Raw genomic sequence first — 21,650 nt, forward strand, 5'->3', positions numbered from 1 at the left:
AGCCAGGATGGTCTTGATCTCCTGACGTCATGATCCGCCTGCCTCAGCTTCCCAAAGTGCTGAGATTATAGGCATGAGCCACCGCACCCGGCCCTTTTTTTGTGTTTTTGTCTGACTTTAGAATCATTTGAGAACATTTAGTTCTTTTATGTATATACATATGTATGTATGTATGTATGTATGTATATATGTATTTGAAGAGTTCAAGAGGGATTGCTACTATTCTTATCTGAGTATTTGGTAGAATTCAGTTGTGAAGCCATCTGGTCCTGGGATTTTTTGTTGTTGGGAGATTTTAAATTTCTACTTCAATCTCTTTATTTGTTAATGTTCAGGCTCTCTATTTCTTCTTGATTCAATCTTAGTAGGTTTTATATTTCTAGGAATATATTCATTTCCTCTGGTATTTCCAAGTTGTTGTCATACAATTGTTCCTAATAGTCCCTTGTAATCTTTTTCATCTCTGAGACATCTTTTGTAATATCTTCATGTTCATTTCTAATTTTATTTACCTATATGCTCATTTTCTCTAAAAGCCAAGTTAGTTTTGTTGATATTTTTCCCTAAGTTCTTCTGTTCTCTGATTTATATCTGCTTTGATCTTTTATTTTTTTTCCTTCTGCTATCTTTGAGTCTACTTTGTTCTTCTTCTTGAGGTGTAATATCAGATAGTTTATATCAGATTTTTTTAATGCTATCAACGTTCCTCTTAGAACTTTTTTTGCTGCATCCCAAAGGTTTTAGTATGTTGTGCTTTCAATTTCATTTGTCTCAAGATATTTTTAAATTTCCCTTTTGATTTTTTCTTTGACCCATTTGTTATTCAGGGATATGTTGTTTATTTTCTACTGATTAAGAATGTTCTAGTTTTCTTCCTGTTACTGACTTGTAGTTTTATATCATCACGGCCAGAAAAGATACTTGATATGATGTCTATCTTCTTAAATTCGGTAAGACTTATTTTGTGGTATAACATGTGATCTATTCTGGACAGTATTCCATGTGTGCTTTAGAAGAATTTGTGTGATAGCCTATCTGTGTAGGTCAGCTTTGGTAACACGTGGTAGTGAGACTGGAACCCCTAGTTTGGGACCCTAGGACTGTTTGCAGGTGTGTGCATGGTAGTTGTGCTGGGTCACTGGGCCAGAGCATCCAAGGGCTGTTTGCAGGTACATGCATGGTAGCTGTGCTGGGTCACTGGGCCAGAGCATCCAAGGAGGCAGTACTTACTACTGTCTCCTTGGATGCTCTGGCCTAGTAATGGCTTAAGTACCTAGAGAATGCAAAGGCTCCTGTGCTGGGTCCTTTGGCCAAGGCACCTGTGGTAGGAGTAGCTCAGGCAGCTCTGGACATGGGAGAGGGAAAGCTCTGGTGGATCAGGGATCTGGAGAATGTGAAAGCTGTTGGCCTGCATCACCCCTTCCCACTGGGCTATAGTAACCACAGCAGCAGTTGGGCAGCTCTGGGTGGCTCCAGGAAGTAAGAAGAAGGGACATGGCTCAGGCAGGGGTTTTTTTGTTGTTGTTGCTGTTTGTTTGTTTTCTCCTAAAACTGAGAAGGAAAAAAAAAACAACCCATGGACCCTTAGCAGTATAAGCTGCAGGGGGTCTGCTGTTACTATACTAGCAGTTGGTTTTCTTAGCAGTAAAAGCTGAAAAAGCCTCTGGGGTCTGTGACTGAACACTGAAGGATCTTGAGAGGTAAAATCTACAGGAGGTACACAGTGGCTATGAGGGCTGTTGAGGTCCTTGACAGAGAGGCCTACTGGGGCTCTGTGTCGAGCAGGCCACGGCAGATCACTGCGACTCCTGCTACTTTGCTGATACTGATATAACTAATCCCTATTCTTTGCTCTCTGCTGTCTCCAGATATCTAGGCTATATCTGTCTTCTCAGAGATCTGGGTGGGATGAAACTGAAGCTGTTAATTTGGGCAGTGTCCCATAAAGCTGGGGAACCTTGTTGTATACTCCTGTCTCCTTCTCCCTGTATGTAGGACACAAGATCCAAGGAGTTTCCATTCCATAATGAGCAGTGCCAGCTATGGGGATGGGGTGATGCAGGCAAAATGAAACTATTTTTCCTACTACTTTTGTGTATTTGTTTTCTGACTTTTTCTTTCACTATATTGCTGTGGCTTCTTAAGTGGACCCCTAAGCTCTTCCAGAATTATTTTTTGTTCATGGATAGCTACCAAATTGTTGTTTGCTGAAGAAAGGAAGGCTGATATTTCCTATTCTGTCATCTTACTGACATCCTCTCCTAAAAGTTGATTTCTAAGTATTTAACATTTTTTCAGCTGCTGGTGTAAAGGTATTTTAAAACGTCAGTTTCCTGTAGTCTATTGCTATTACACAGGAATACGGTTGATTCTTGTACACTGACTTTGTGTCCTGACACATTACCAAATTCACTAATTGGTTCCAGTACTTTTTTGTAGCTTTCTTAGGACTTTATGCATATACAATTATGTCATCTCTGAAAAAAAGACCATTTTATTTCTTCTTTTTTCAGTCTATATTCTATTTCCTTTTTTTATTTCTTATTTCACTGGTCAGGACATACAGTACAGTGTTAACTAGAAATGGTAAGACCAGGCATTTTTGTCTTATTCTGATCTTAGGGGCAAGCATTCAATATTTTACCAAGTAATTAGCTTAACATTTTTCATAGGTGCCCTTTATTACATTGTGGTAGTTTCTTTCTATTTCTAGTTTGCTGATGTCTTTGTCATAAATTTATTTTCTCAAATGCTTATTCTGCATTATTGAAACAATCATGTAATTTTTCTCCTTTAATCTGTTAATGTGGTGAATTGGATTGGGATAAGTCTCTCCTGATCATGGTATATTATTCTTTTTATGTGCTATTTTGCTTGTTTTTCAACCCTAATATAATAACTCCATCTTGATTTTTTTGTTGATTAGTTTCTATTGCCTGTTGTTTCTCTTGGGTTTTATAAACATTTTCTATTCTAATACATCGGGTTATCTTTTATTAAGTACTTGTCAATGTATAATAAAAATTATAGAGTTTTTTTAAAACTTTACTTGGAATTAATTTCAAACTTATGGAAAGGTTGAAAAATAATAACCATACAAAACATACCCAGATTCCCCTGTTGTTAACATTTCACCATTTTGTCTTACTATTTGAGTGTGTTTTCCCTCTCTCTCCTGACTCTCTCCTCTTCCCCTTTCTTTATATACATATTTATATGTCCATATATATACATATACACACACTCATACATTTTTTTCTCAGCCATTAGTGTTTAACTTGCATACATCTTAGATTCCTTACCTCTAAACACTTCATCACATTGTGTTTCTTTAGGGACATTTTATGGAGATAATATCAGGGTCTGGATTATGTGATTCCTTCATACAGATATTTATTTATTTTTAGCTTTTCCAGCTATTCTCAGTGGCAGGGTTTGTCTGCAACAACTTAGTCTGTCATTGCCAGAAGTAGAGTCACTGATCTCTTACTTTTTGTGATCCAGTCCCAGAGTTTTATTGCCATGCTGTGTTTTACTCTTGTTAGGACCGGTGTTCCCTCGTTACCCTTCTTTTACAGAATGTCCCTACTGTTGCTATTTACTCATTTTTTTATAAGAATTTTACAGTCAGTTTGTCTTGTTACTAAATAATTTGTTTTGCTATTGTATTATTAAATTATGAATCAATTTAAGAATAATTGACTTCATTATCATTTTAATATTTCTGCCTAAGAATATGATCTCTCTTTCCATTACTTTAAGACTTCTTTTGGGGTCCTCTGTAGCCTTTTCTTTTCTGTTTTTTCTTTTCCCACAGCAAGATGGATTCTGGATATACTCTGAGTATTGTAACAACCACCTGGATGCTTGCATGGAGCTCTCCAAACTGATGAAAGACAGCCGCTACCAGCACTTCTTTGAGGCCTGTCGCCTCTTGCAGCAGATGATTGACATTGCTATCGATGGTTTCCTTTTGACTCCAGTGCAGAAGATCTGCAAGTATCCCTTACAGTTGGCTGAGCTCCTAAAGTATACTGCCCAAGACCACAGGTAAGGGATTGAGGGAGTCAGGAGTGAATGAGGGAACTTCCTCTATCTGTTGGTTCTCATTGAGAATACATATCCTTTTGCCCTTTCTGAGTTTCTATTAACTTATCTACAAAATAGGATGATACATTCTTGATTGCCTCATAGCCAACAGGGTACAGAAGGCAGAGCTATCACTGGCTTTGTTACTCACACAAAAGGAGGGTCCAGGGCCACTATATTTGGGTTAAAATCTGAAATCTGCCTAGGGCTCCAGCACCACTAAAGCATATAAGATATGATTTGTTAGAGAAGCAACATCAACTCAAAAATGAACCCAAATATGTAAACCAAACCAACTGGCCCACACCCAAGGCCTAATGAATCTGGGTCTGAAAGTTAGCCCCAAAGAGACCAAGCAATGGAGCTAAATCATACTTGTGGACTGATAATATTCACTGGGTAAATTATATATGGCATAATTCATCTTAAAAGTTCCAGAAAAAAGTTTTTAAGCATAACTCAAAGCTATGTTAGTTTCTTAGGTCAAAACAACATCAGAGCTTTTGGGGGATTTGGTGTGCACCAAAAAGATAGGACATTCAATTTGGATTTGCCATTTCTGTGCACTTTCACCTTGTGACTGGAACTCCTGCTTCAAAGTCCTCTTGACATCTAGGTTCCTGATTCCCTCTCCTCCCCCGTCTTGCGCTCCAGAGTGACAGTAGAGTCGCTCAGGCAGTGTCAGGCTACATCAATTCCTGCCCTTTCTCAGAGTGACCTGTTCGGCCCAGCACAACTCCCACGACATGGACAACCCCTTTTGGCAGGTCTCAGGAATCTATATTAAGATGATGGCTCCTGCCATGCATGTCAAGAGTAGCTTGGATTTGAAGGCAATTAAAGGCTGATGCCAACTTGGAAGCTTAGTAAGATAGGTGTTCAGATAGGTTGGACTGAAGGCCTCTGAGGGAGAAGATTAGATGACAAATGATAAATAGAGAAGAATACTGACTTTTCTTACAGATGATTGACATATATTCCCTACCCTACCTTCCTTAAGTTGATGAGAATGAAGACTGCATGTAAGAGGGAGGCTGGCTGACATGTCTGGAAGTAGAAACTCTTTGTTCTGTTACTCTCCCCAGTAAGAGGCTGGGCCCAGACCTCATCTGAGGGCTTTGACCAGGGTTTGGCTGAACCACAGCCATTCCTTTCTTCTCCCGCCGACTGCTAAAACTAGTAGGACAGGTTAGAGATGGGCACATTCCCCCTCTAGCCATTTTGAGAAAGGCAGCCAGCTAAAAATGGCAAAAATAGGCAGTATGGGACACTGACAGTGAGGAATCCATGGCCGGGTAGTCTTGGCGTAGAGGAAATGAACGTTCTCATGCCAGGACTGCCCAGTAGAACTTTCTGCAACAATGCAAATAGTCTATATTTGTGTTATTCAGTATAGTAGTTACCGATCACATGTGACTATTGAGTACTAAGAAACATAGCTACTGCAACTGAGAACTAAATTTTAAATTTTACTTAATTTTAATTAAATATGGCTAGTAGCTACCATATTGGACAGTACAGCTCTGTGCTTTACTTCCCAGAAAGTGGCTTAGAGCACTGATCTCCTCAAATCAGAGAAAGGAAAGGTACAGGGGCAGAAAATGGGTCCAAAGAATAGGAGCACTTAATTATGTTAGCAGCTTCTGTGCTGCAGTCTTCCCTTCTGTCACCACTCTACCTCCTTCTAAGTGTCAGGCTCAGACATCTTGCCAAGGAGAAACTTTGGTAATGTCACATAGCCCAAAAGATCCTCATATGTTGGAGCAACTAACTGTAAAAGAATGAAATGTAACAGAAAAAAATGTAGAGTGTTACCATTGTGTCTAAGATAAGAAATAAATAGCTCAAGGACAGGCTGAGAGAGTTTGTTTTGAAGAGACTTAGGAAGTATTAGTTGGCCATAAGCTCAATATGGGTCAGCAGTGGGATCCAGAAGAAAAACTGATAATAGCTAACATTCATTGAGGCTCAGAATAAAGACTTCTCTAACATATTTGTCTTGAGACAGAATAGACTGGTTAGGAAGTATAGTGAAGAGCCTTTCACTGGAGGTGATACTGTAACATTGTTTGAGAGCTATGGCTCTGACAGGTGTGCAGAGCACAGATTGGAGTGAAGGATGCAAGTTAAGAGGAGGTACTACATAGGATCTTCCTGGCAATTAGAAGTCCTTTTCCTCTGCCTTTCTTTGGTCCATCAACCCACTATTCAATGTTGTGGGTGTGCAGTTGTGCAGTTGTGCAAAGATGTGCAGTTGTTGCACATCTTTTTTTTTTCTATTTCCTTTAAAAAAAAATGGTACTGAGAGATTGAGCAGACTAGTGACCACAAGGCATTTTCAGTTTCTCTAAGGAAAGGTGTTAACACTGAACTGTAATGCATCCTCTTGTCTTCTCAGTTTATTTTAGCCCCCACTGAATGGCTGAGATCTCCCTATCAACCTGCCTTTCTCAAGAGCCATTCAGTTGGAAATCAGAAAAGAACAGCAGAAAAAAACCTGGACAGGATATGTAACTCTCAACATGTCTGCTATCCAGGGTCCCAGGATGTGAGGCCAAGGATTATACTTCTGAGACTGGGGGTTTTAAGAGGCATCCCATGTGATGTCTCTACTACAGAAATGTTTGATTTGTAATAGTAATACTATTAACATTTGTTATATGCCAAGAGTAAAATAGTTTACATGGATGATTGTATTTAATTTATGAAACCTTCAGTAAACTATACTTTTCCCCATTTTACAGATGAGAAAATTGAGTCAATGAGAGAGGGAGTGAGACTTGCCAAAGGCCACACTGCTAGTCAGTGAGAAAAACTGACATTTGATCCCACAAAGTCTGGCTTCAGACTTTGTGTTCTTACCCACTGTACTACATTCTGTTTCTATATTGTGCAAAAGCAAACGTGAGGATGATATTTCACAGTGATTTTGGGCAGAAGCTCCATAGAAATAGATGATGGAAGAGATGGTAAGGTGGTCTATACTGCGTCATGTGTGAGGCTCCCTTTTTGGTCCTTGGCTGGCTGTATCAGATAGGACACAAAAAAAGTGATGCAAAAAAATAGCGGCCCATTTGTCTCTCATGTAAAAGAAGTATGTATTCTGAAGTTTATGACTGGTATGGCGGCCCCATGGTCATGAGCACCCAACAGCTATCAGAAACATGAGCACCCTACAGCTGTCTGCTATCCTATGCCTAGGGTATTGACCTTGTCCTTATGGTCCAAGATGGCTACCAGAGGTTCGGCCATCACATCAACATTCCAAGCATCAGGATTGAGTAAAGGCTAAAGAAGGGTTTGCTCACTTCCTTAAAGGTGATTTCTCAGAAGGCCTACCTGGTAGAGCAGGAACACCATCATCTTGGACAAGCACCACCACTTTAAGTTCCAGCTCCCTTTCTAGGCTCATGCATTTCAAGAAATCACTTCTTTTCTAACTACAAGCAGCCAGAAATAGCAGACAGTAAGAGAGCTCAGGCACAGAAGGAGGTCAGGGGAAAGTCTCTTGGGTAACTGCCAAACTTCACCCTCATACAATGGGCCCCAGTAAAACAGTGGCCATTAATAAGCACATTCTTTTTCCTTCAGGTGCACTAAGATAGAGAAGATAAAAGCAGACTCAGGGGATATGCCTGCAGCTGCAAAAAGATGTATGGGAACAGACACACAACTCTCTCTCCCAGATAAGCGCAACAAAGAGGCACAGAAACAGTCTATGCCTCTGATAAACTCTCCCACCCTGAATCCTTAAAAACTCTTAGTCTGTAAGAAAGTGTGGCTCTGACCTAACTCGGCCAGCCGCTCCTCTCAGGTTTATTTAAATTAACCTCTCCCTGTTGACTGAAAAGCCATCCTTCATGTTTCTCTCCTCTTTCTTTAATTCTTATACTACCCAACACTTCTATTTACATATCAGTGTACAAAACTTAGATGCATAGTCATTTTTGCTGAAGCAAAAGATAGGAAATGTAGTCTTTAGGTGGTGTGGGTTCCCATTTGAAAATCAGGACTCTGTTACTAAGGAGGTAGAGGAGAGTGGATGTTAAGATTGGCACCTAGCACATTGGTTCTCTGGCACATTGGTTCGTTCAACTTGCACTCTTTTGTTTTCACAGTGACTACAGGTATGTGGCAGCTGCTTTGGCTGTCATGAGAAATGTGACTCAGCAGATCAACGAACGCAAGCGACGTTTAGAGAATATTGACAAGATTGCTCAGTGGCAGGCTTCTGTCCTAGACTGGGAGGTAGGAAACTTACCAACCAGGGTATTGGGGAATCTGAATAGCTTGGCAAAAGCTTCCCATCTTACCTAAGGATAGGTGAAGAGAAATTAGATTTGAAGAGCACCAGGAAGGATTTAGATTAGACTCAAGGTAAAATTTCCTGCTAGCGAGAAGTGTTGGATACTTGAATAACTTTCTAAGAAGATTGGAGAATTTTTGTGATGATACCTCATTGAGAAATGAAAGGTTCATTTCTTTAGGTATTGCCAGGGAACAATTGGGTTGACTCAGTAGCCTTTCAAAGCTCTTTCTGGATTTATGACCAACAGATTCACACTTAGATAAGAAGTAGTATATACTAATTTACTTTCAGACATGGAATACAAGGTTGGTTCTCCTGTTCCCAACCATGCAGGATAGCCAACATACTTTTTTTTTTTTTTTTTTAATCAGTTATATCACTCACCCTGACACATCTATTAGGTCTCTCTATTAGGCCTGTACACTTTAGGCCACAACCATCATCCCTGCCAAATCCACAGTTTTATCATCTGTTTTTAAAATAATACCTGAGAGCCTTCCAGTTCATTGCAGACAGCCATGACTTCTCTGAATTCTGAAAGACCTTTCCTTCCTAGATGCCCACCAAAAGAACCAGGAGTAATGACATTTCGCATATGTCTTGCAGACCCAGGTTGTGCAATCTGATAGTCTGCTGGCTAAAATAACCAAGATGGGAGAGGCTGGACGTGCTACTAGGGAGGGATTAGCAATCTTAAGCCTTGTGGTCACAATATAGAGGTAGGGTCTGCTCCCAATTCCCCTGACCTCAACTCAAGTGTCATTTTCAGTGATTAAGAGGTAGTATCTCTCTTAATACTTAAAGTATTTTAGCCCATTCCAAGGGAACCAAGCATCATCCTCACAAACAGCTACTTAACCAAGGCCCAGAAAAAAGTCATCTTCCTTTTATTCTGCTACCTCTGTCCTACCTTAATGTAGACTGCTGAAAAAGACCACAGTTCTGATCAGTTGACATCCTTTAGGGTTATATTTGAAGGATAATGTTCCCATATAAGTAGAACAGCACTTTGATTTTCAGAGAAAGGAATTTGTCTAGATGAAGAGATCCTCGTTCTCTTAAGCAGAAGCCAGCACTGGGCCAGACTTACTAGAAAATTGTGGGTCCTTTTTTCCTTGTGTTGGCCTTGCTTTGGCCATTTGCCTGATTAGAGGCAGAGAGCTGGACCAAATGACTTCTAGCAAGCCCATCAACTCTAAAACACTAAAATTAAGGTGGATTAGCTGGCCTTATTCTCTCTCGTTGGCAGGGTTTTTTATAAGAGAAGGTGCCCAGCAGCGGTTGTCTTCCTATTCCCTGGAGCATCTCCCCAACTTCCCAATGCCTAGAAGACCTTCTAATTCCCCTGTATGCTCTGGGGCATCAGTCCTTGGAGCAGGAGCCATGGGGAACCAAAAATAGCATGAAATTCCCTGGCCTACCCAGGGAGCTTCAGTAGCACCAAGCTCAATAACACTGGGGTATGATTTAAAGACTCAGCACCTCCGAAGGAATTTCCTGCATGTTTGTCTGGATGGGGCTACAAAAACACGGTTCTAACAGTTTCTGCCTCCTTTGTTAGCCTGATTGATTGGTACTCTAATCTCATGTAAGCCCACACATCCCTTGTACGCTCCTGCTTGGTAAAGCCTTTCTTTATCTAAATTGACATCTTACTTCATTCAGGCTGCTATAACAAAATACCATAGACTGGGTGGCTTATGAACAACAGACATTTATTTCTCATAGTTGTGGAAGCTGGGAAGTCTAAGATCAAGAAACCAGTAGATTCAGTGCCTGGTGAGAGCCCTCTTCATAGACTGTTGTCTTCTCATTGTAACCTCACATGGCAGAAGGGATGAGAGAACTCTTTGGGGTCTCTTTTATGAATGCTGTTCCCATTTAATTCATGACAGCCTCATTCTCATGAGCATCATCCCCCAAGGCCTCACTTCCAAATGCCATCACAGTAGAGATTATGTTTCAACATGTGAATTTTATGGGGATACAAACATTCAGCCTATAGCAATTTGTAGGAAGAAAAATTCTTCATGGTCTTCTTGTCAGACTGAGGCCACTGTGGAACATTTCAGAGGCCAAGCCTAAAGTTTCTGTCATATTCACCATACCTGTGTTAAAGACGTCTAGAATGTCAGAATCACAAAGGCTCTTGAGGACTCCCCCTACAACCCTGATGATTCTTGTGTGTATACACACGCACATATGTACATACACACATACTCTCACACACTTACTCTCAAACACCTTGCAGTGATGGTGGAAGACAGACAGGCAGAGAGAGGCTTATTTCCTACCAAGGCCACACAGCAAGTCAGTGACAAAGCTGGAACTTGAATCTAGTCTCCTGATTCCTTGTGCGTTGTTTTCAGTAATGTACCACTTATTCCTTCAACCTTCTGCCTCTCACAGCCCAATTGCTGTTCTTTGTGATACTGCAATGACTTGCTTTTTGTATGTAGTAAAGAGTCTATATTTAAATAAGACAGTGAGACAACCTTGGGGAGGTCATCCAAATCCCAGTCAGGTGGTGGGTGAGGGCTGGGGAGTCTCCCCAAGAAAGCAGTGAGACATGGATACTCCATGGCTTGATGATTATTAGGATTGGTGGCTCAATTTCAGATTCCCTGGTATAGGTTATTTGTGCATTCCACCTGCCCAAGAAGTTGTCTAGGCAGGGAGAGATATTCTGCCAGATTGCTGAGGACTGCTGTGAATGGACCATGCAAATCAAGAACAAGACGCCATATTTTGCTGTCTCTGCCACCCCCTTGCCTCCCAGATGTTTGAACAAACAGAGTGGCTGTCTAAAGCATCCACATGATGATTTCAGCTTCATTTGTCAAATGAAAAAGAGGAGTCATAGGGGAAACCTTCAGAGCTTAATCTCCCTTGAAGAGGAATTTGGAGGGTAGCATGCAGGCAATTAGTGTCTGCTCAATAAATCAGAGTGTCTGGCTACAGAGCAGGAAGCCTTGCATTATATCAAGGCCTGACCCTTCTCTTAGCTTATTCCATGAACATTCTTGGTCTCTTTGCCCAACTCTGGTTATTATCCCTGCCCTCTACCATTCTGTAGGGACTAGAGTTCCTGAAGTCCCTCTCCTTTTACCCCACCCCCGAAGACTCCTGAAAATCAAATGGATGAATAAAAGTGTCAGTCATCTCTCTACTAATCAATACATTAGAGCAGTATGTGGGAAAAGCAGGGAGAATAATCTGTTCCCAGGGACTACAGTTTCTGGGAAATTCCTATTTCTAATTTCTGTGACACTGAGGTTTGGTTGAGCTGTCACTTTGCCACCTTGCACACTCATTTAATCCACTTGAAAACAAGGGAAAGGTAACATATCCTGGATAGCTTCTTTTTAATCTTTTTTTTTTTTTTTTTTCTGGAGATTTGTAGCAGGAACTTAAGATTGTAGCTCATGTTTGGGAGCTTGATTATGTGTGGTTGTGATTTCCTCTTTGTGGCTTCCCTCTCCTCCCAGCCTGGTTGTATAATACCCAAAGACCTGTTCCAGTTTACTATTTGATGATTGAATCCAAAGAGTTGGAGGAAACAAGAAAACCCAACATGATGAAGGCAGCAAAAGCATCTACTTAAAAGCTAAAGTGGCTTGATGAGGCATACTCCTGGGACCAGAAGATCAAATGTAGGGCTGGATGGATTTGTTATTCCTCTTCCTTCCTGACAGTAGGCAGCATTGAAAATAAACTAGTTAAAAAGTATGGTATTCCCCTTATCCTTTCCCTGGATCTGCTCAGATTACAGCCCCACATCAACTGGCCTATAATTAGAATGGGGTGAAATCAGGCAGAATGGGGTGAATTAGAATTAGAGGCCTCTTCTCTCAGGCTCTGACCCCAAGGAAGAAAGGTAGATAAGCTGGCAAGAAAGCTTTGGGTAGTTTTTTGTGGCCACTGTTCATTCCACACCTATTGGTTTAGTTGTCAAACAGTATTTATTGAGTACTTAAATATCAAGTACTCTGTGTCGGACCTTATTCTATGTTCTGCACATACATCAGTGAACACGACAAAGTTTCCACTCTCATTGATTTATATTCCAATAGGGAAAAGAGGCAACAAACATATCATCAGGTAGATGGGCCTCTGAAGAAAAATAAAGTAGGATAGCAGGTTAGGGAGTAATGGGGGTACTAGCTGAGGAAGCAACAGTTAAGAACAGACCTGAAGGAGAGGAAGGAGCAAACCATGTGGCTTTCTTGGGGCATAGAATTCCAGACAGAGGTGAAAACAAACACAAAGACCCTGAAATATGGGAGTGTGTGCTAAAGGAACAACACGGAAGCCAGTGTGCCCAGAGTAGAGTAAGTGAGCGAGAGAGTGGGAGCAAATGAAGTTAGGGAGGTGACTGGAGGTCGGATCCTGTCTTCATAAGACTGACTTGTTAGTTTGAGTGAGATGGGGGCCACTGGAGGGTTTTTGAGCAAATATGTGAAATTATGAGATTTATGTTTTGAGCATTTCCCCTCATATGCCAGACCCTATGTTGGGCAATGAGGATATTGAGATCAATGAGATGTGGCCTTGAACATCTAGTGGGGTCAAACATATCCCAGCAGAGGAAACAGTGTGGGCAAAATCCTGGAGGAAGGGAACAGATCCAAAGGCCCACAGTTGGGGAGTTTTGGAAGGAGTTGTACTTTTTGGGGCAAGACAAAGAGATGTGTTATATAAGTGGAGCAGAGGAAGCAAGGGTGAGATCTCTAAACAATGAGAGGACTGTCTCCTTTCCATGAACTCATTTGATGCTCTCAAACAGCCATGTGAAGTGGGTCAAATAGGAACTGTTTTAATATTCCCACTCTACAAATGAGGAAACAGATTGTGAGAGTTTAAGCTAGTTTCCAACTCGAGAGTGAGTTGGTAGCAGCATTGGACTCAGAGCCCAGGTCTTTTGAGATTCTCACCTTAGAAATCTTCCATGGCAGCTGGTTGTTCCCTGGGTTGGCGATGGTGGGAGGAGATTGGGTGGGGGCCATCATTCTAATGTGGTTTGGTGGATAAGAGCATAGGTTTTGGAGGGCTTCTGACCTAGCTTCTGCCCTTTTGGGCAAATTACTTCCAATTTCTTTGACCTTGGTTTTGGGGTAATAAGAAAACATCACTTACTGGATTGCTGTATTACTAGGAGACAGGATAGGTATGGAAACTGGAGCACACAGTAATAGTCAAGATAATAAGTATCACTTATGTTGAGCTTATAGTGTGATGTGTACTTTCTAGGCACTTTATATGTTTTAATTTAAATAATCCTCACAGCACCCAAATGAAGTTGGTACTGTTATTATGCCCATTTCAATGATGAAGCAACTGAGTTATAGAAAGACTACGTGTGTTGCTCAAGGTTAGTCTGGTTGGTGAGCACAGAGGAGTATTATTTTAATTTTTTTTTCTACTTGGTGGAGTTACATGTTGCAAGTAATTAAAATATAATTGAGGCTGGGCACCGTGGCTCATATCTGTAATCCCAGCACTTTGGGAGGCTGAGGTGGGTGGGTCACTTGAGGTCAGGAATTTGAGACCAGCCTGGCCAACATAGCAAAACATCATCTCTACTAAAAATACAAAAATTAGCTGGGCATGGTGGCACACGCACGCCTGTAATGCCAGCTACTTGGGAGGCTGAGACACAAGAATCACTTGAACTCAGGAGGCAGAGTTTGTAGTGAGCCGAGATCATGCCACTACACTCCAGCCTGGGTGACAGAGGGAGACTCTGTCTCCAAAAAACAAACAAAGAAATTCAGAGTTGAGATGCCCCTGACTGGGGGAGTGGATGGACCAGATAATACTGGGTAGCCCTCCTGGTCGTATCATCCACATTTAGTAAATGGTATATTTAAAAGTCATTCTGACCATCTTCTTATGGCATTGGCTCTCTTTTATGGCTTTATTGGACTTCATACATATTCAAAGTGGACTGTAGCACATCTTCCTAGCCTGCATCAGGGCGAGAACCTCTCTCAGCTTCCCATCCCTCCAGCAGGAAATCGCTGGGGAGCAGGTTGGACCACAACCCTGGTGGCTTTCTTTCCCAGTATCAGGCCTCCAGAGGTTCTGTGCTAGTATGTCAGCCCCTCTAGAAGGAGTGTTTACCTAGTTCCTAGGTAATATTGAGGCTAAGTCTTGAGCCTAGAGTTGAAGCAGTATTTCTAAGCCTTTTTTTTTTTCGGGGTAGGGGCGGGTTTCTATTATTAGAAAATAATTCTACTGAGTTCCCCCTTTCCTTCCCATCCTTTCGACTGGGGAAAAAAATGGTATGCTCGAATACACCATTTCTAGATGCCCCACTCTCTGGCCTACTACCCTGCCTGATCTGTGTTTGCCTCTGATTATCTCTGAGAGGTATGAAGGTCTCTATCTCTAACCTTGCCTTGAAGCTTTTGGGTGTAAAGCTGAGATCTTAGCATCAAGGTATCAGCACTAAGACCATGAAGATCATCCTCATACTACGTCTGGAAAAAGTGACACCTAGAGAGAGGAAGGAGTGGGTTCTCCAATGCCTTTTTGCCCTAAAGACAGTATAATGTAGTACAAGGAGTGAGCATACTCTGTGGAACCCCAGAGATTGGAGTTGGGTCATGGACCTGTAGCTAACTAGTTGGGCACCTTTGGCTTATCACTTGATCTTTTTGTACCTCAAACTGTAAAATAGGAGCAAGAATATTTACTTCCCAGGGCTATCGTGAGGCTCAGATAAGATAGATTGAAAATATCTGGCACACTGTCTGATCCATATAGGTGCTCAGGAAATATTAATTCTTCTGTGTCTTGGGACACTGCTCTTTGTCCTTATCTTCACATAGGCCCTGGAACACTCACCCCTGTGCCCACAACTTCGGTGCTGGTTTGCCTTGTGTTTCATGAGTTTTGAGCATACCTACATTCATCTCCTCCATGAAGACGTAAGCTCCTTGAGGACAGGGGCCAGGTCTACGTTGACATCTGACACACACCCGCAGCATACTTCTGACCTATCAGAGTTGCCATAAAGAAGGGGTAGGACTTGGAAACTCTATAGAATTGAATTAGCTAGGACTCAGGTGTCTTGGTGCCTATTTGTGTCTGACTCTTTGTAGCAAGGAGGAGAAGTAGTTCTAGGCTCTCTGGATAACAGACCAGGGAAGCATGTGGCAGTTAAGTTTCTTATTCAATCAGTAGATTTTGGTGAACTGAGAGGAGAAGGAAAAACAATTATAAGAGGGGAGTGGGTTCTTTTTCTCTCCCTCTGTTACCATCTTCCTTCTTGTCCTCCCATTTCTTTCTACTCATGTGGGAAGCAGTGAGATTAAGGCCTATTCTTTAAGTATTAGAAAGAGACAGAGACCACAGCAGGGATTGAGAGACTGGAACAGAAAAAGAGATTTATAGAGAAGAGAGATGGAGATTTTATATATATATATATATATATATATGTAATATATATATGATACTATATATACATATCATATATATATACATATATATATCCTCTCTCTCTCTCTTTCTCCATACACGCACACAAACACACACATATACATGACAGAGAACTTATAGGACCAGAGGGTAACTGGCATAGAAAAGCTGTAGCAGTCCCAGGTGGCGGGGCACATTTGGCCTTGGGGTGAATAAGAAAATGGGTCTTCCTAGCTCACAGAGCTGTAAAGCTTTTTGAGGAGTCCCAGGAGTCCCTCTCTCCCTCTGTCTCTACCAGGGCCTTTCTGGCCTCTTACTGTCCCAGTCTATGCCCAGCCTTGGGTGCCTCCAGGCAGGTGATGGTGCCATCCTTCTGCCTGGCTGCCTCTCATCATCGCATGTCCTTCCCAGGGCGAGGACATCCTAGACAGGAGCTCGGAGCTGATCTACACTGGGGAGATGGCCTGGATCTACCAGCCCTACGGCCGCAACCAGCAGCGGGTCTTCTTCCTGTTTGACCACCAGATGGTCCTCTGCAAGAAGGTAACCCTGCCCCCTTCTTCCCTGAGGGAGATGGGTACCTAATGGGGTACCAGACCCTCCTCTTCATCATCCCCAGGCTCCCAACAAAGTGGGCAAATACTGATGGGGGGAAAACAGACAGGAGATTTGCAGCAGTTCTGTATCAGGAGCACTAATGTGGCATAAATGTCACAGGCAGGGTTGGCTTGTGGGCAGTGAAAAACTCTGAAGTTGGTACATTTCATCTTGGTATTTTTCTTACCCTTTGCCCTAATGACCCTGGGGTGCTCCTTCTCACTTTCTTCTACCCAGAGCTGCTGGTCTGCACCATTTGTTAAAAATATTGAAATATGTCTATCTTAGTTGGTAAATAGTAGTTTCCCTGAGCACTTTCCCTCATTTCCACTCTAATGGCTCTGGCCATGTGGCCCCTCCCTGCCCTGGGAAACAACAAGGAGCCTCCTACTGTTGCCCTGACAGGTAGGTACCTTTGTAATATAGGAATTTTTTCCATGCCTCTTCCTATTTCCTATACAAGGTACACTGGTTCCCCACAACCCCCAACTGTGCTCTTCTCCACTCTTCCTTCTTTGTAATCCATTTGAGGAGAGGTCTTACTCTTGTCACTGACTCCTGGATAACTGTGAATGTTGGTTTCTTGGACTCTTCTCCTTGGTGAGGCTGGGAAGGGTGGCGTATGTTCTAAGCATCACTCCTCCTTATGGGATACTTTTCCCCCTACTTCCTCACTCATAGCAGAGTTCAGACCAGTTTTGGCTCCAGGGACTGATTGGGAAGAATTGGGGACCAGGGAAAGTAAAAATGGAGGAATAAACCAGAATGCTTAGAGTGACGTTACAGATTCACCATCCTACCCTTGGCTCTTTTGCCATCATCCAGTCCCTTTGTCCTCTCCTTCACCCAGTAGTGAATGCCTCTGAAGAGGAGTGCTGAGTCACAGAATACCAGGGTAAATAGTGTTATATTTTTCTGGGCTGGAACATGAACCACACAGTTGTTTTAAGCCCCCTGTCCTCTGTGTGTGTATGTGTGTGGCATATCTTGTATTGAATCTTTATCCATTTGCTTTGACAGTGGATTGAGGGGAAAAAAACTGAGCTTAGGTTCAGACTGCCTCAGTGTTTGGTGATAAGCTCTGAATGTCCACTCTGGAACCAATAGCCAGTCAGTTAATGGGGATAATAACTTACCTTAGTATGGAGCTGACCCTCAAACAGAGAACTTTTATGAATCTGAAACTCGGCCAAACACTAATGCTTCTTTTTAGCTTTCCCAACTCTTCTCAGGACTTTCATAAAATCAGGAGCTAGGATTTTTGAGGGTTAATTTAGGCGGCCATGGAAATTCTCAGCATATCAGCCATGTCACTAACAGTAATGTGCCTATTCTTCCCACTAAAGTGTTTACACTTAGAACAAGTAGGCATAGAGACAGTAAACAAATAGGAACCTGGCTTATTTTATAGTTCTGTACCCCCCCAGGCCCTATTAATTTTGGCATCTGTTAGCCAAGGCTGGGATTACTTTAACTAAAGTGTGAAACTAGGCTCTAGAAAGCAGTGGCTATAAGAGATAGACCAGGATCCAGAACATAAAACAATGAGTCAGAAGTCAAAAACAAAGGGGAAGAAACAAGATAAACAATGGGCTTAACTTAGAACCCAAGGGGCAATGGAAGACCAAGATGGAGTAATGAGCCAAGTCTAAGCCACATATTGTGAGAGCCAATGATTAGGAAGAAACTAGAAGTCAAGACAGGGCTGGGGATTCAAACCAGCCAAGCTGACAGGGTAGGGGAAGCATATAACAGGGATGGTGAAAACAAGAGAAACCTCAAAGCAATCATAGCTTCCCACAGAAGGCAGCTTTCTTGTTTTTACAAGAACCATAGGCTTTCTTCCCAAGACACAGCCAGCCTAGAGTCTGGGGTATAAAGGCTACTAACTCCATATACCTGGGTGTTCTTGACACCAGAACATGAGCAATTATAGCCTAATTGTTCAAAGGCCGTTAAAACTACCTGATGTTTGTTTTGAAGATTTCCATTTGTTATCTACAATAAACCTTTCCATTCAGCAAGTAGGGATAAACTTTTGAAAAAATGATCATGGGGCCAAAAGAAAGTATGCAAAGAGACAAGGTATTTTGTCTGCTGGGTTGTTTAGGGACCTTTGTCATTACTACAAAAGACTCTTTTCTTGAGATAGAGCTGGGAGGAATGAACTAGGCTTTCTGGAGGTGAAAATTCCTTTGACAAAGAGAATCCATGGAGGAAAGGAAGGGAATGTCTGGATTGGGCCAAGGTGAGTGAGACTGTCACTTCACTCACCTCAAGCACACAATTTAAATGGATATCTGAAAGTTCAGTAATCCTTTTTACTGGGAAGAAAGGAGGTGAGGATGCTAAATAATGAAATATGGCCACATTAAGCTTTCTGATGATCTCATATTCAAAAAGGAGGAAATAAAGACCCCTAGCAAGTGGCTAAATAATATATAATATTTTATATATAATATTTAACAGGGGTGACAAAATAGTTTCATGAATCCTAGAATGAGTCAAAATTAGTTTTTAAAAATGCTTAATTTTAATTACTTTTAAAGCTATGTTCAAATGAAGAAGAAAAAAGAAGTGATAGTCTGACAACCTCCTATTTGAGGCAGATGGTTTACTGATAACAGAGGAATATAAATTCCTTCTCTATCAAGGAAAAGAAGGCATAAACTTGATTCAAAGGGAATTGAAGCCCAAAGGATCTGAGGTTGTAAGAGAGTACTTTACTGTTCTGAATTCTTTCATTCTGTAGATATTGAGCCCCTCTTCTGTGCCAACCAGCTCTACTTTCATAGGGATTCTAGTCTAACAGAAGTTAAATATGATGTTATTTTAAAAATATACATCCCAGGGCACTGAAATAATTTGAAGATGTCCCAAGTGGAATTGCTGTAGGTCATCTTGACAGAATTATGGGTTCTAGGAGATCTGTGAGAAGACTATAGATAGGAGAATGTACCAGTTTTCAAAGCAAAAATTGTATGTTCTAGAAAGTAGAGATCAACCATAAAATATTAGTGAACTAGCATTTATTGAGTGCTTCTATGATTCTGTTCTAAGAACTTTACACTTATTAACTCAATTTAATCCTCACAACAAACCTATGAGGTAGGTACTATTATTATTTCCATGTTAAGGATATGTAAAGTGAGACCTAGATAAGTTATATGATTTTCCCAAGGTGAAATAGCTAATGAGTGATAGAGCCAGGAATTAAATCCAGATAAGCTGGCTCCAGATTCCACATTGGTAATATTTATGTCAATATTACCATTGAGCTTGTCAAAATTCTGTACTTGATTATTAAACAGCCTGTGAACATTTAGAAAGAGATACAGTGGCCACAGGGGTCATCATTGGCTTTCTAAGAACGAGTCATATCCCATAAAACTCAGTCTGTTTTGCCAGTAACTTAATTAGTTGATAGGAGGATTGCACAGGACAGAGAGTATCCTCCTGCATTTCAGATTTTCCCATGGTTTCCTTGCAGACAGAAGTCATATAAAGTGATAGAAAAAGCATAAAGTTTGTAGTCAGACAATTCTGGGCTCAAATCCTGGTTTCAATACTTGATAACTATGTGATTTCAAGCAAGTGACTTTTTGCTTCTTGTACTTCCATTATATCAATTGTAAACGGTGATGATAACTATTCTACAGGATTGTCATGAAGATTAAATGGAATCAATACATATAAAATGCCTGATAGAGTGCCTAGTACTCATTAATCTCATCTTACCCAACCTCCAACAAAGAAATAGCCTTATAAAGTAGTGAGGTCCTCATCACGAGATGTACCCAAATATGGGCTACATTATTATGTGCCAAAGATAGTATAGTAAACATTGAAACACTGATCTCTTTCCATGATCATGTGGCCTCACCACCAAGTTCTCATCCAACTCTTAAGATTCCCTTAATTCCCAGTCACTTATGCCTGTTTTGTACATTGGGAATTGGGATTGACTAATCCACTCAGAGCAGCTTAAACAACTTATGCAGCTTGTAGCTTGTTTCAGAGAGAGAGAGAGAGAGAGAGAAAGAAAGAAGGAGAGAAAGAGAGCAAGAGAGCACGTGGGCGTATGTGAAGGTACCTTTAAAATGGCAATTATAGTATGTGGGAAAGTCACCAGTGACTTCTAATTATGTGACCCCTTCTTTAATTTTTGCTGTCACCACTCTTTTAACTTTTCTTTCAAAAAATCCAAATAAGACTCTGTTCTCTTTTTTCGTATTATCTATACTGTCTGTCTCTGCTCCTCTGTTTCATTACATTTTTATTTTAGTTTTTGATGTGTTTTATTATTTTCTTCCTGATATAATTATTTGGGAAATTATTTTGATGCTTTGGGGAGATTTTCTCCTCTTTGAGTATTTACTGTTGAAAGGAGCAGATCCCCTTTTCCTGCACCCTCTGTCCTATCGTGCCAGTCTGGACATGTGCTGTTGTCCCATGTGTCATAACTGCTCTTTATCTCATTGCTTTCACCATATTCAAGGGAATCAGAACTAAGCAGCATGTAATGATGTTGGGCAGAAGACTTCTGTTCAGGGAAGTTTCTGCATTTGGACAATTTCGTCTTGCACTGAAGGGTCAGACTTGAAGGATGAGCTATTTGGGACAGCTTATAAATTCAATAATAGCAATAGAGATGGGGCTGGAGCAGAAAGAAGAAGGGGATTTGAAACCAGAACTCCTGGGTACTTATCTTTACTCTGTCTCTTACTAACTTTTCTAACCATGGGCCAGTTCTTTAACTTTGTCCTTATCGTCCTCAATGTCAAATCAGGCTGATGATAGAAGTCATCTCAAGAGGCTTTGGGAGAGAACCACCTGAGGTAATGGGGAGCAGTGGAGTATAGGGTTAAGAGCATGGATGCTAGGGCCAGACTAGAGGGCAATCTCCTTTCTCCCGTGAGCTATATGACCTTGGACAAACTTTCTGTGCTTATAATTATGCCCTTGTTTGCAAAATGGGAATGACAGTTTATCTACAAGGAAGGGAGGTTGTGAGGGTTAAATGAGACAATGCAGGTGTAGTGCCTGGCACATAGTAAGTACTTAGTGAATGTTAGCTATTAATACTATTACTATATATGCAGTGTTACTAATAATTCGTTCAGTACTTTTTTATTTAGAGGCAATATAGCACATTGTAAACAAAAGCAGAGATTTTAGAGCTGGACAGCCTGAACCCAAAGCCAAGCTCTGCCATGTAGTATCTTTTATTCCT

General features: G+C 41.2%; 1 protein-coding gene across 16 annotated transcripts in view; it reads left to right on the forward strand.

Annotated features, from left to right (window-relative positions):
• LOC105476714 (Cdc42 guanine nucleotide exchange factor 9) overlaps positions 1–21,650 on the forward strand; it is a 179,866-nt gene that overhangs the window by 128,385 nt on the left and 29,831 nt on the right. For 12 of the 16 annotated variants that reach the window (XM_071088441.1, XM_071088444.1, XM_011732900.2 and 9 more), the window contains 3 exons: positions 3,818–4,050; positions 8,208–8,337; positions 16,232–16,363. In XM_071088441.1, coding sequence (XP_070944542.1) covers positions 3,818–4,050; positions 8,208–8,337; positions 16,232–16,363 — 495 coding nt within the window. The remainder of the gene's footprint in view (positions 1–3,817; positions 4,051–8,207; positions 8,338–16,231; positions 16,364–21,650) is intronic. The other 4 variants (XM_024791225.2, XM_071088443.1, XM_024791227.2 and 1 more) reach the window with 1 other exon arrangement.

The sequence above is a fragment of the Macaca nemestrina genome, chromosome X (assembly GCF_043159975.1).
Source record: "Macaca nemestrina isolate mMacNem1 chromosome X, mMacNem.hap1, whole genome shotgun sequence".
Taxonomy (NCBI): domain Eukaryota; kingdom Metazoa; phylum Chordata; class Mammalia; order Primates; family Cercopithecidae; genus Macaca; species Macaca nemestrina.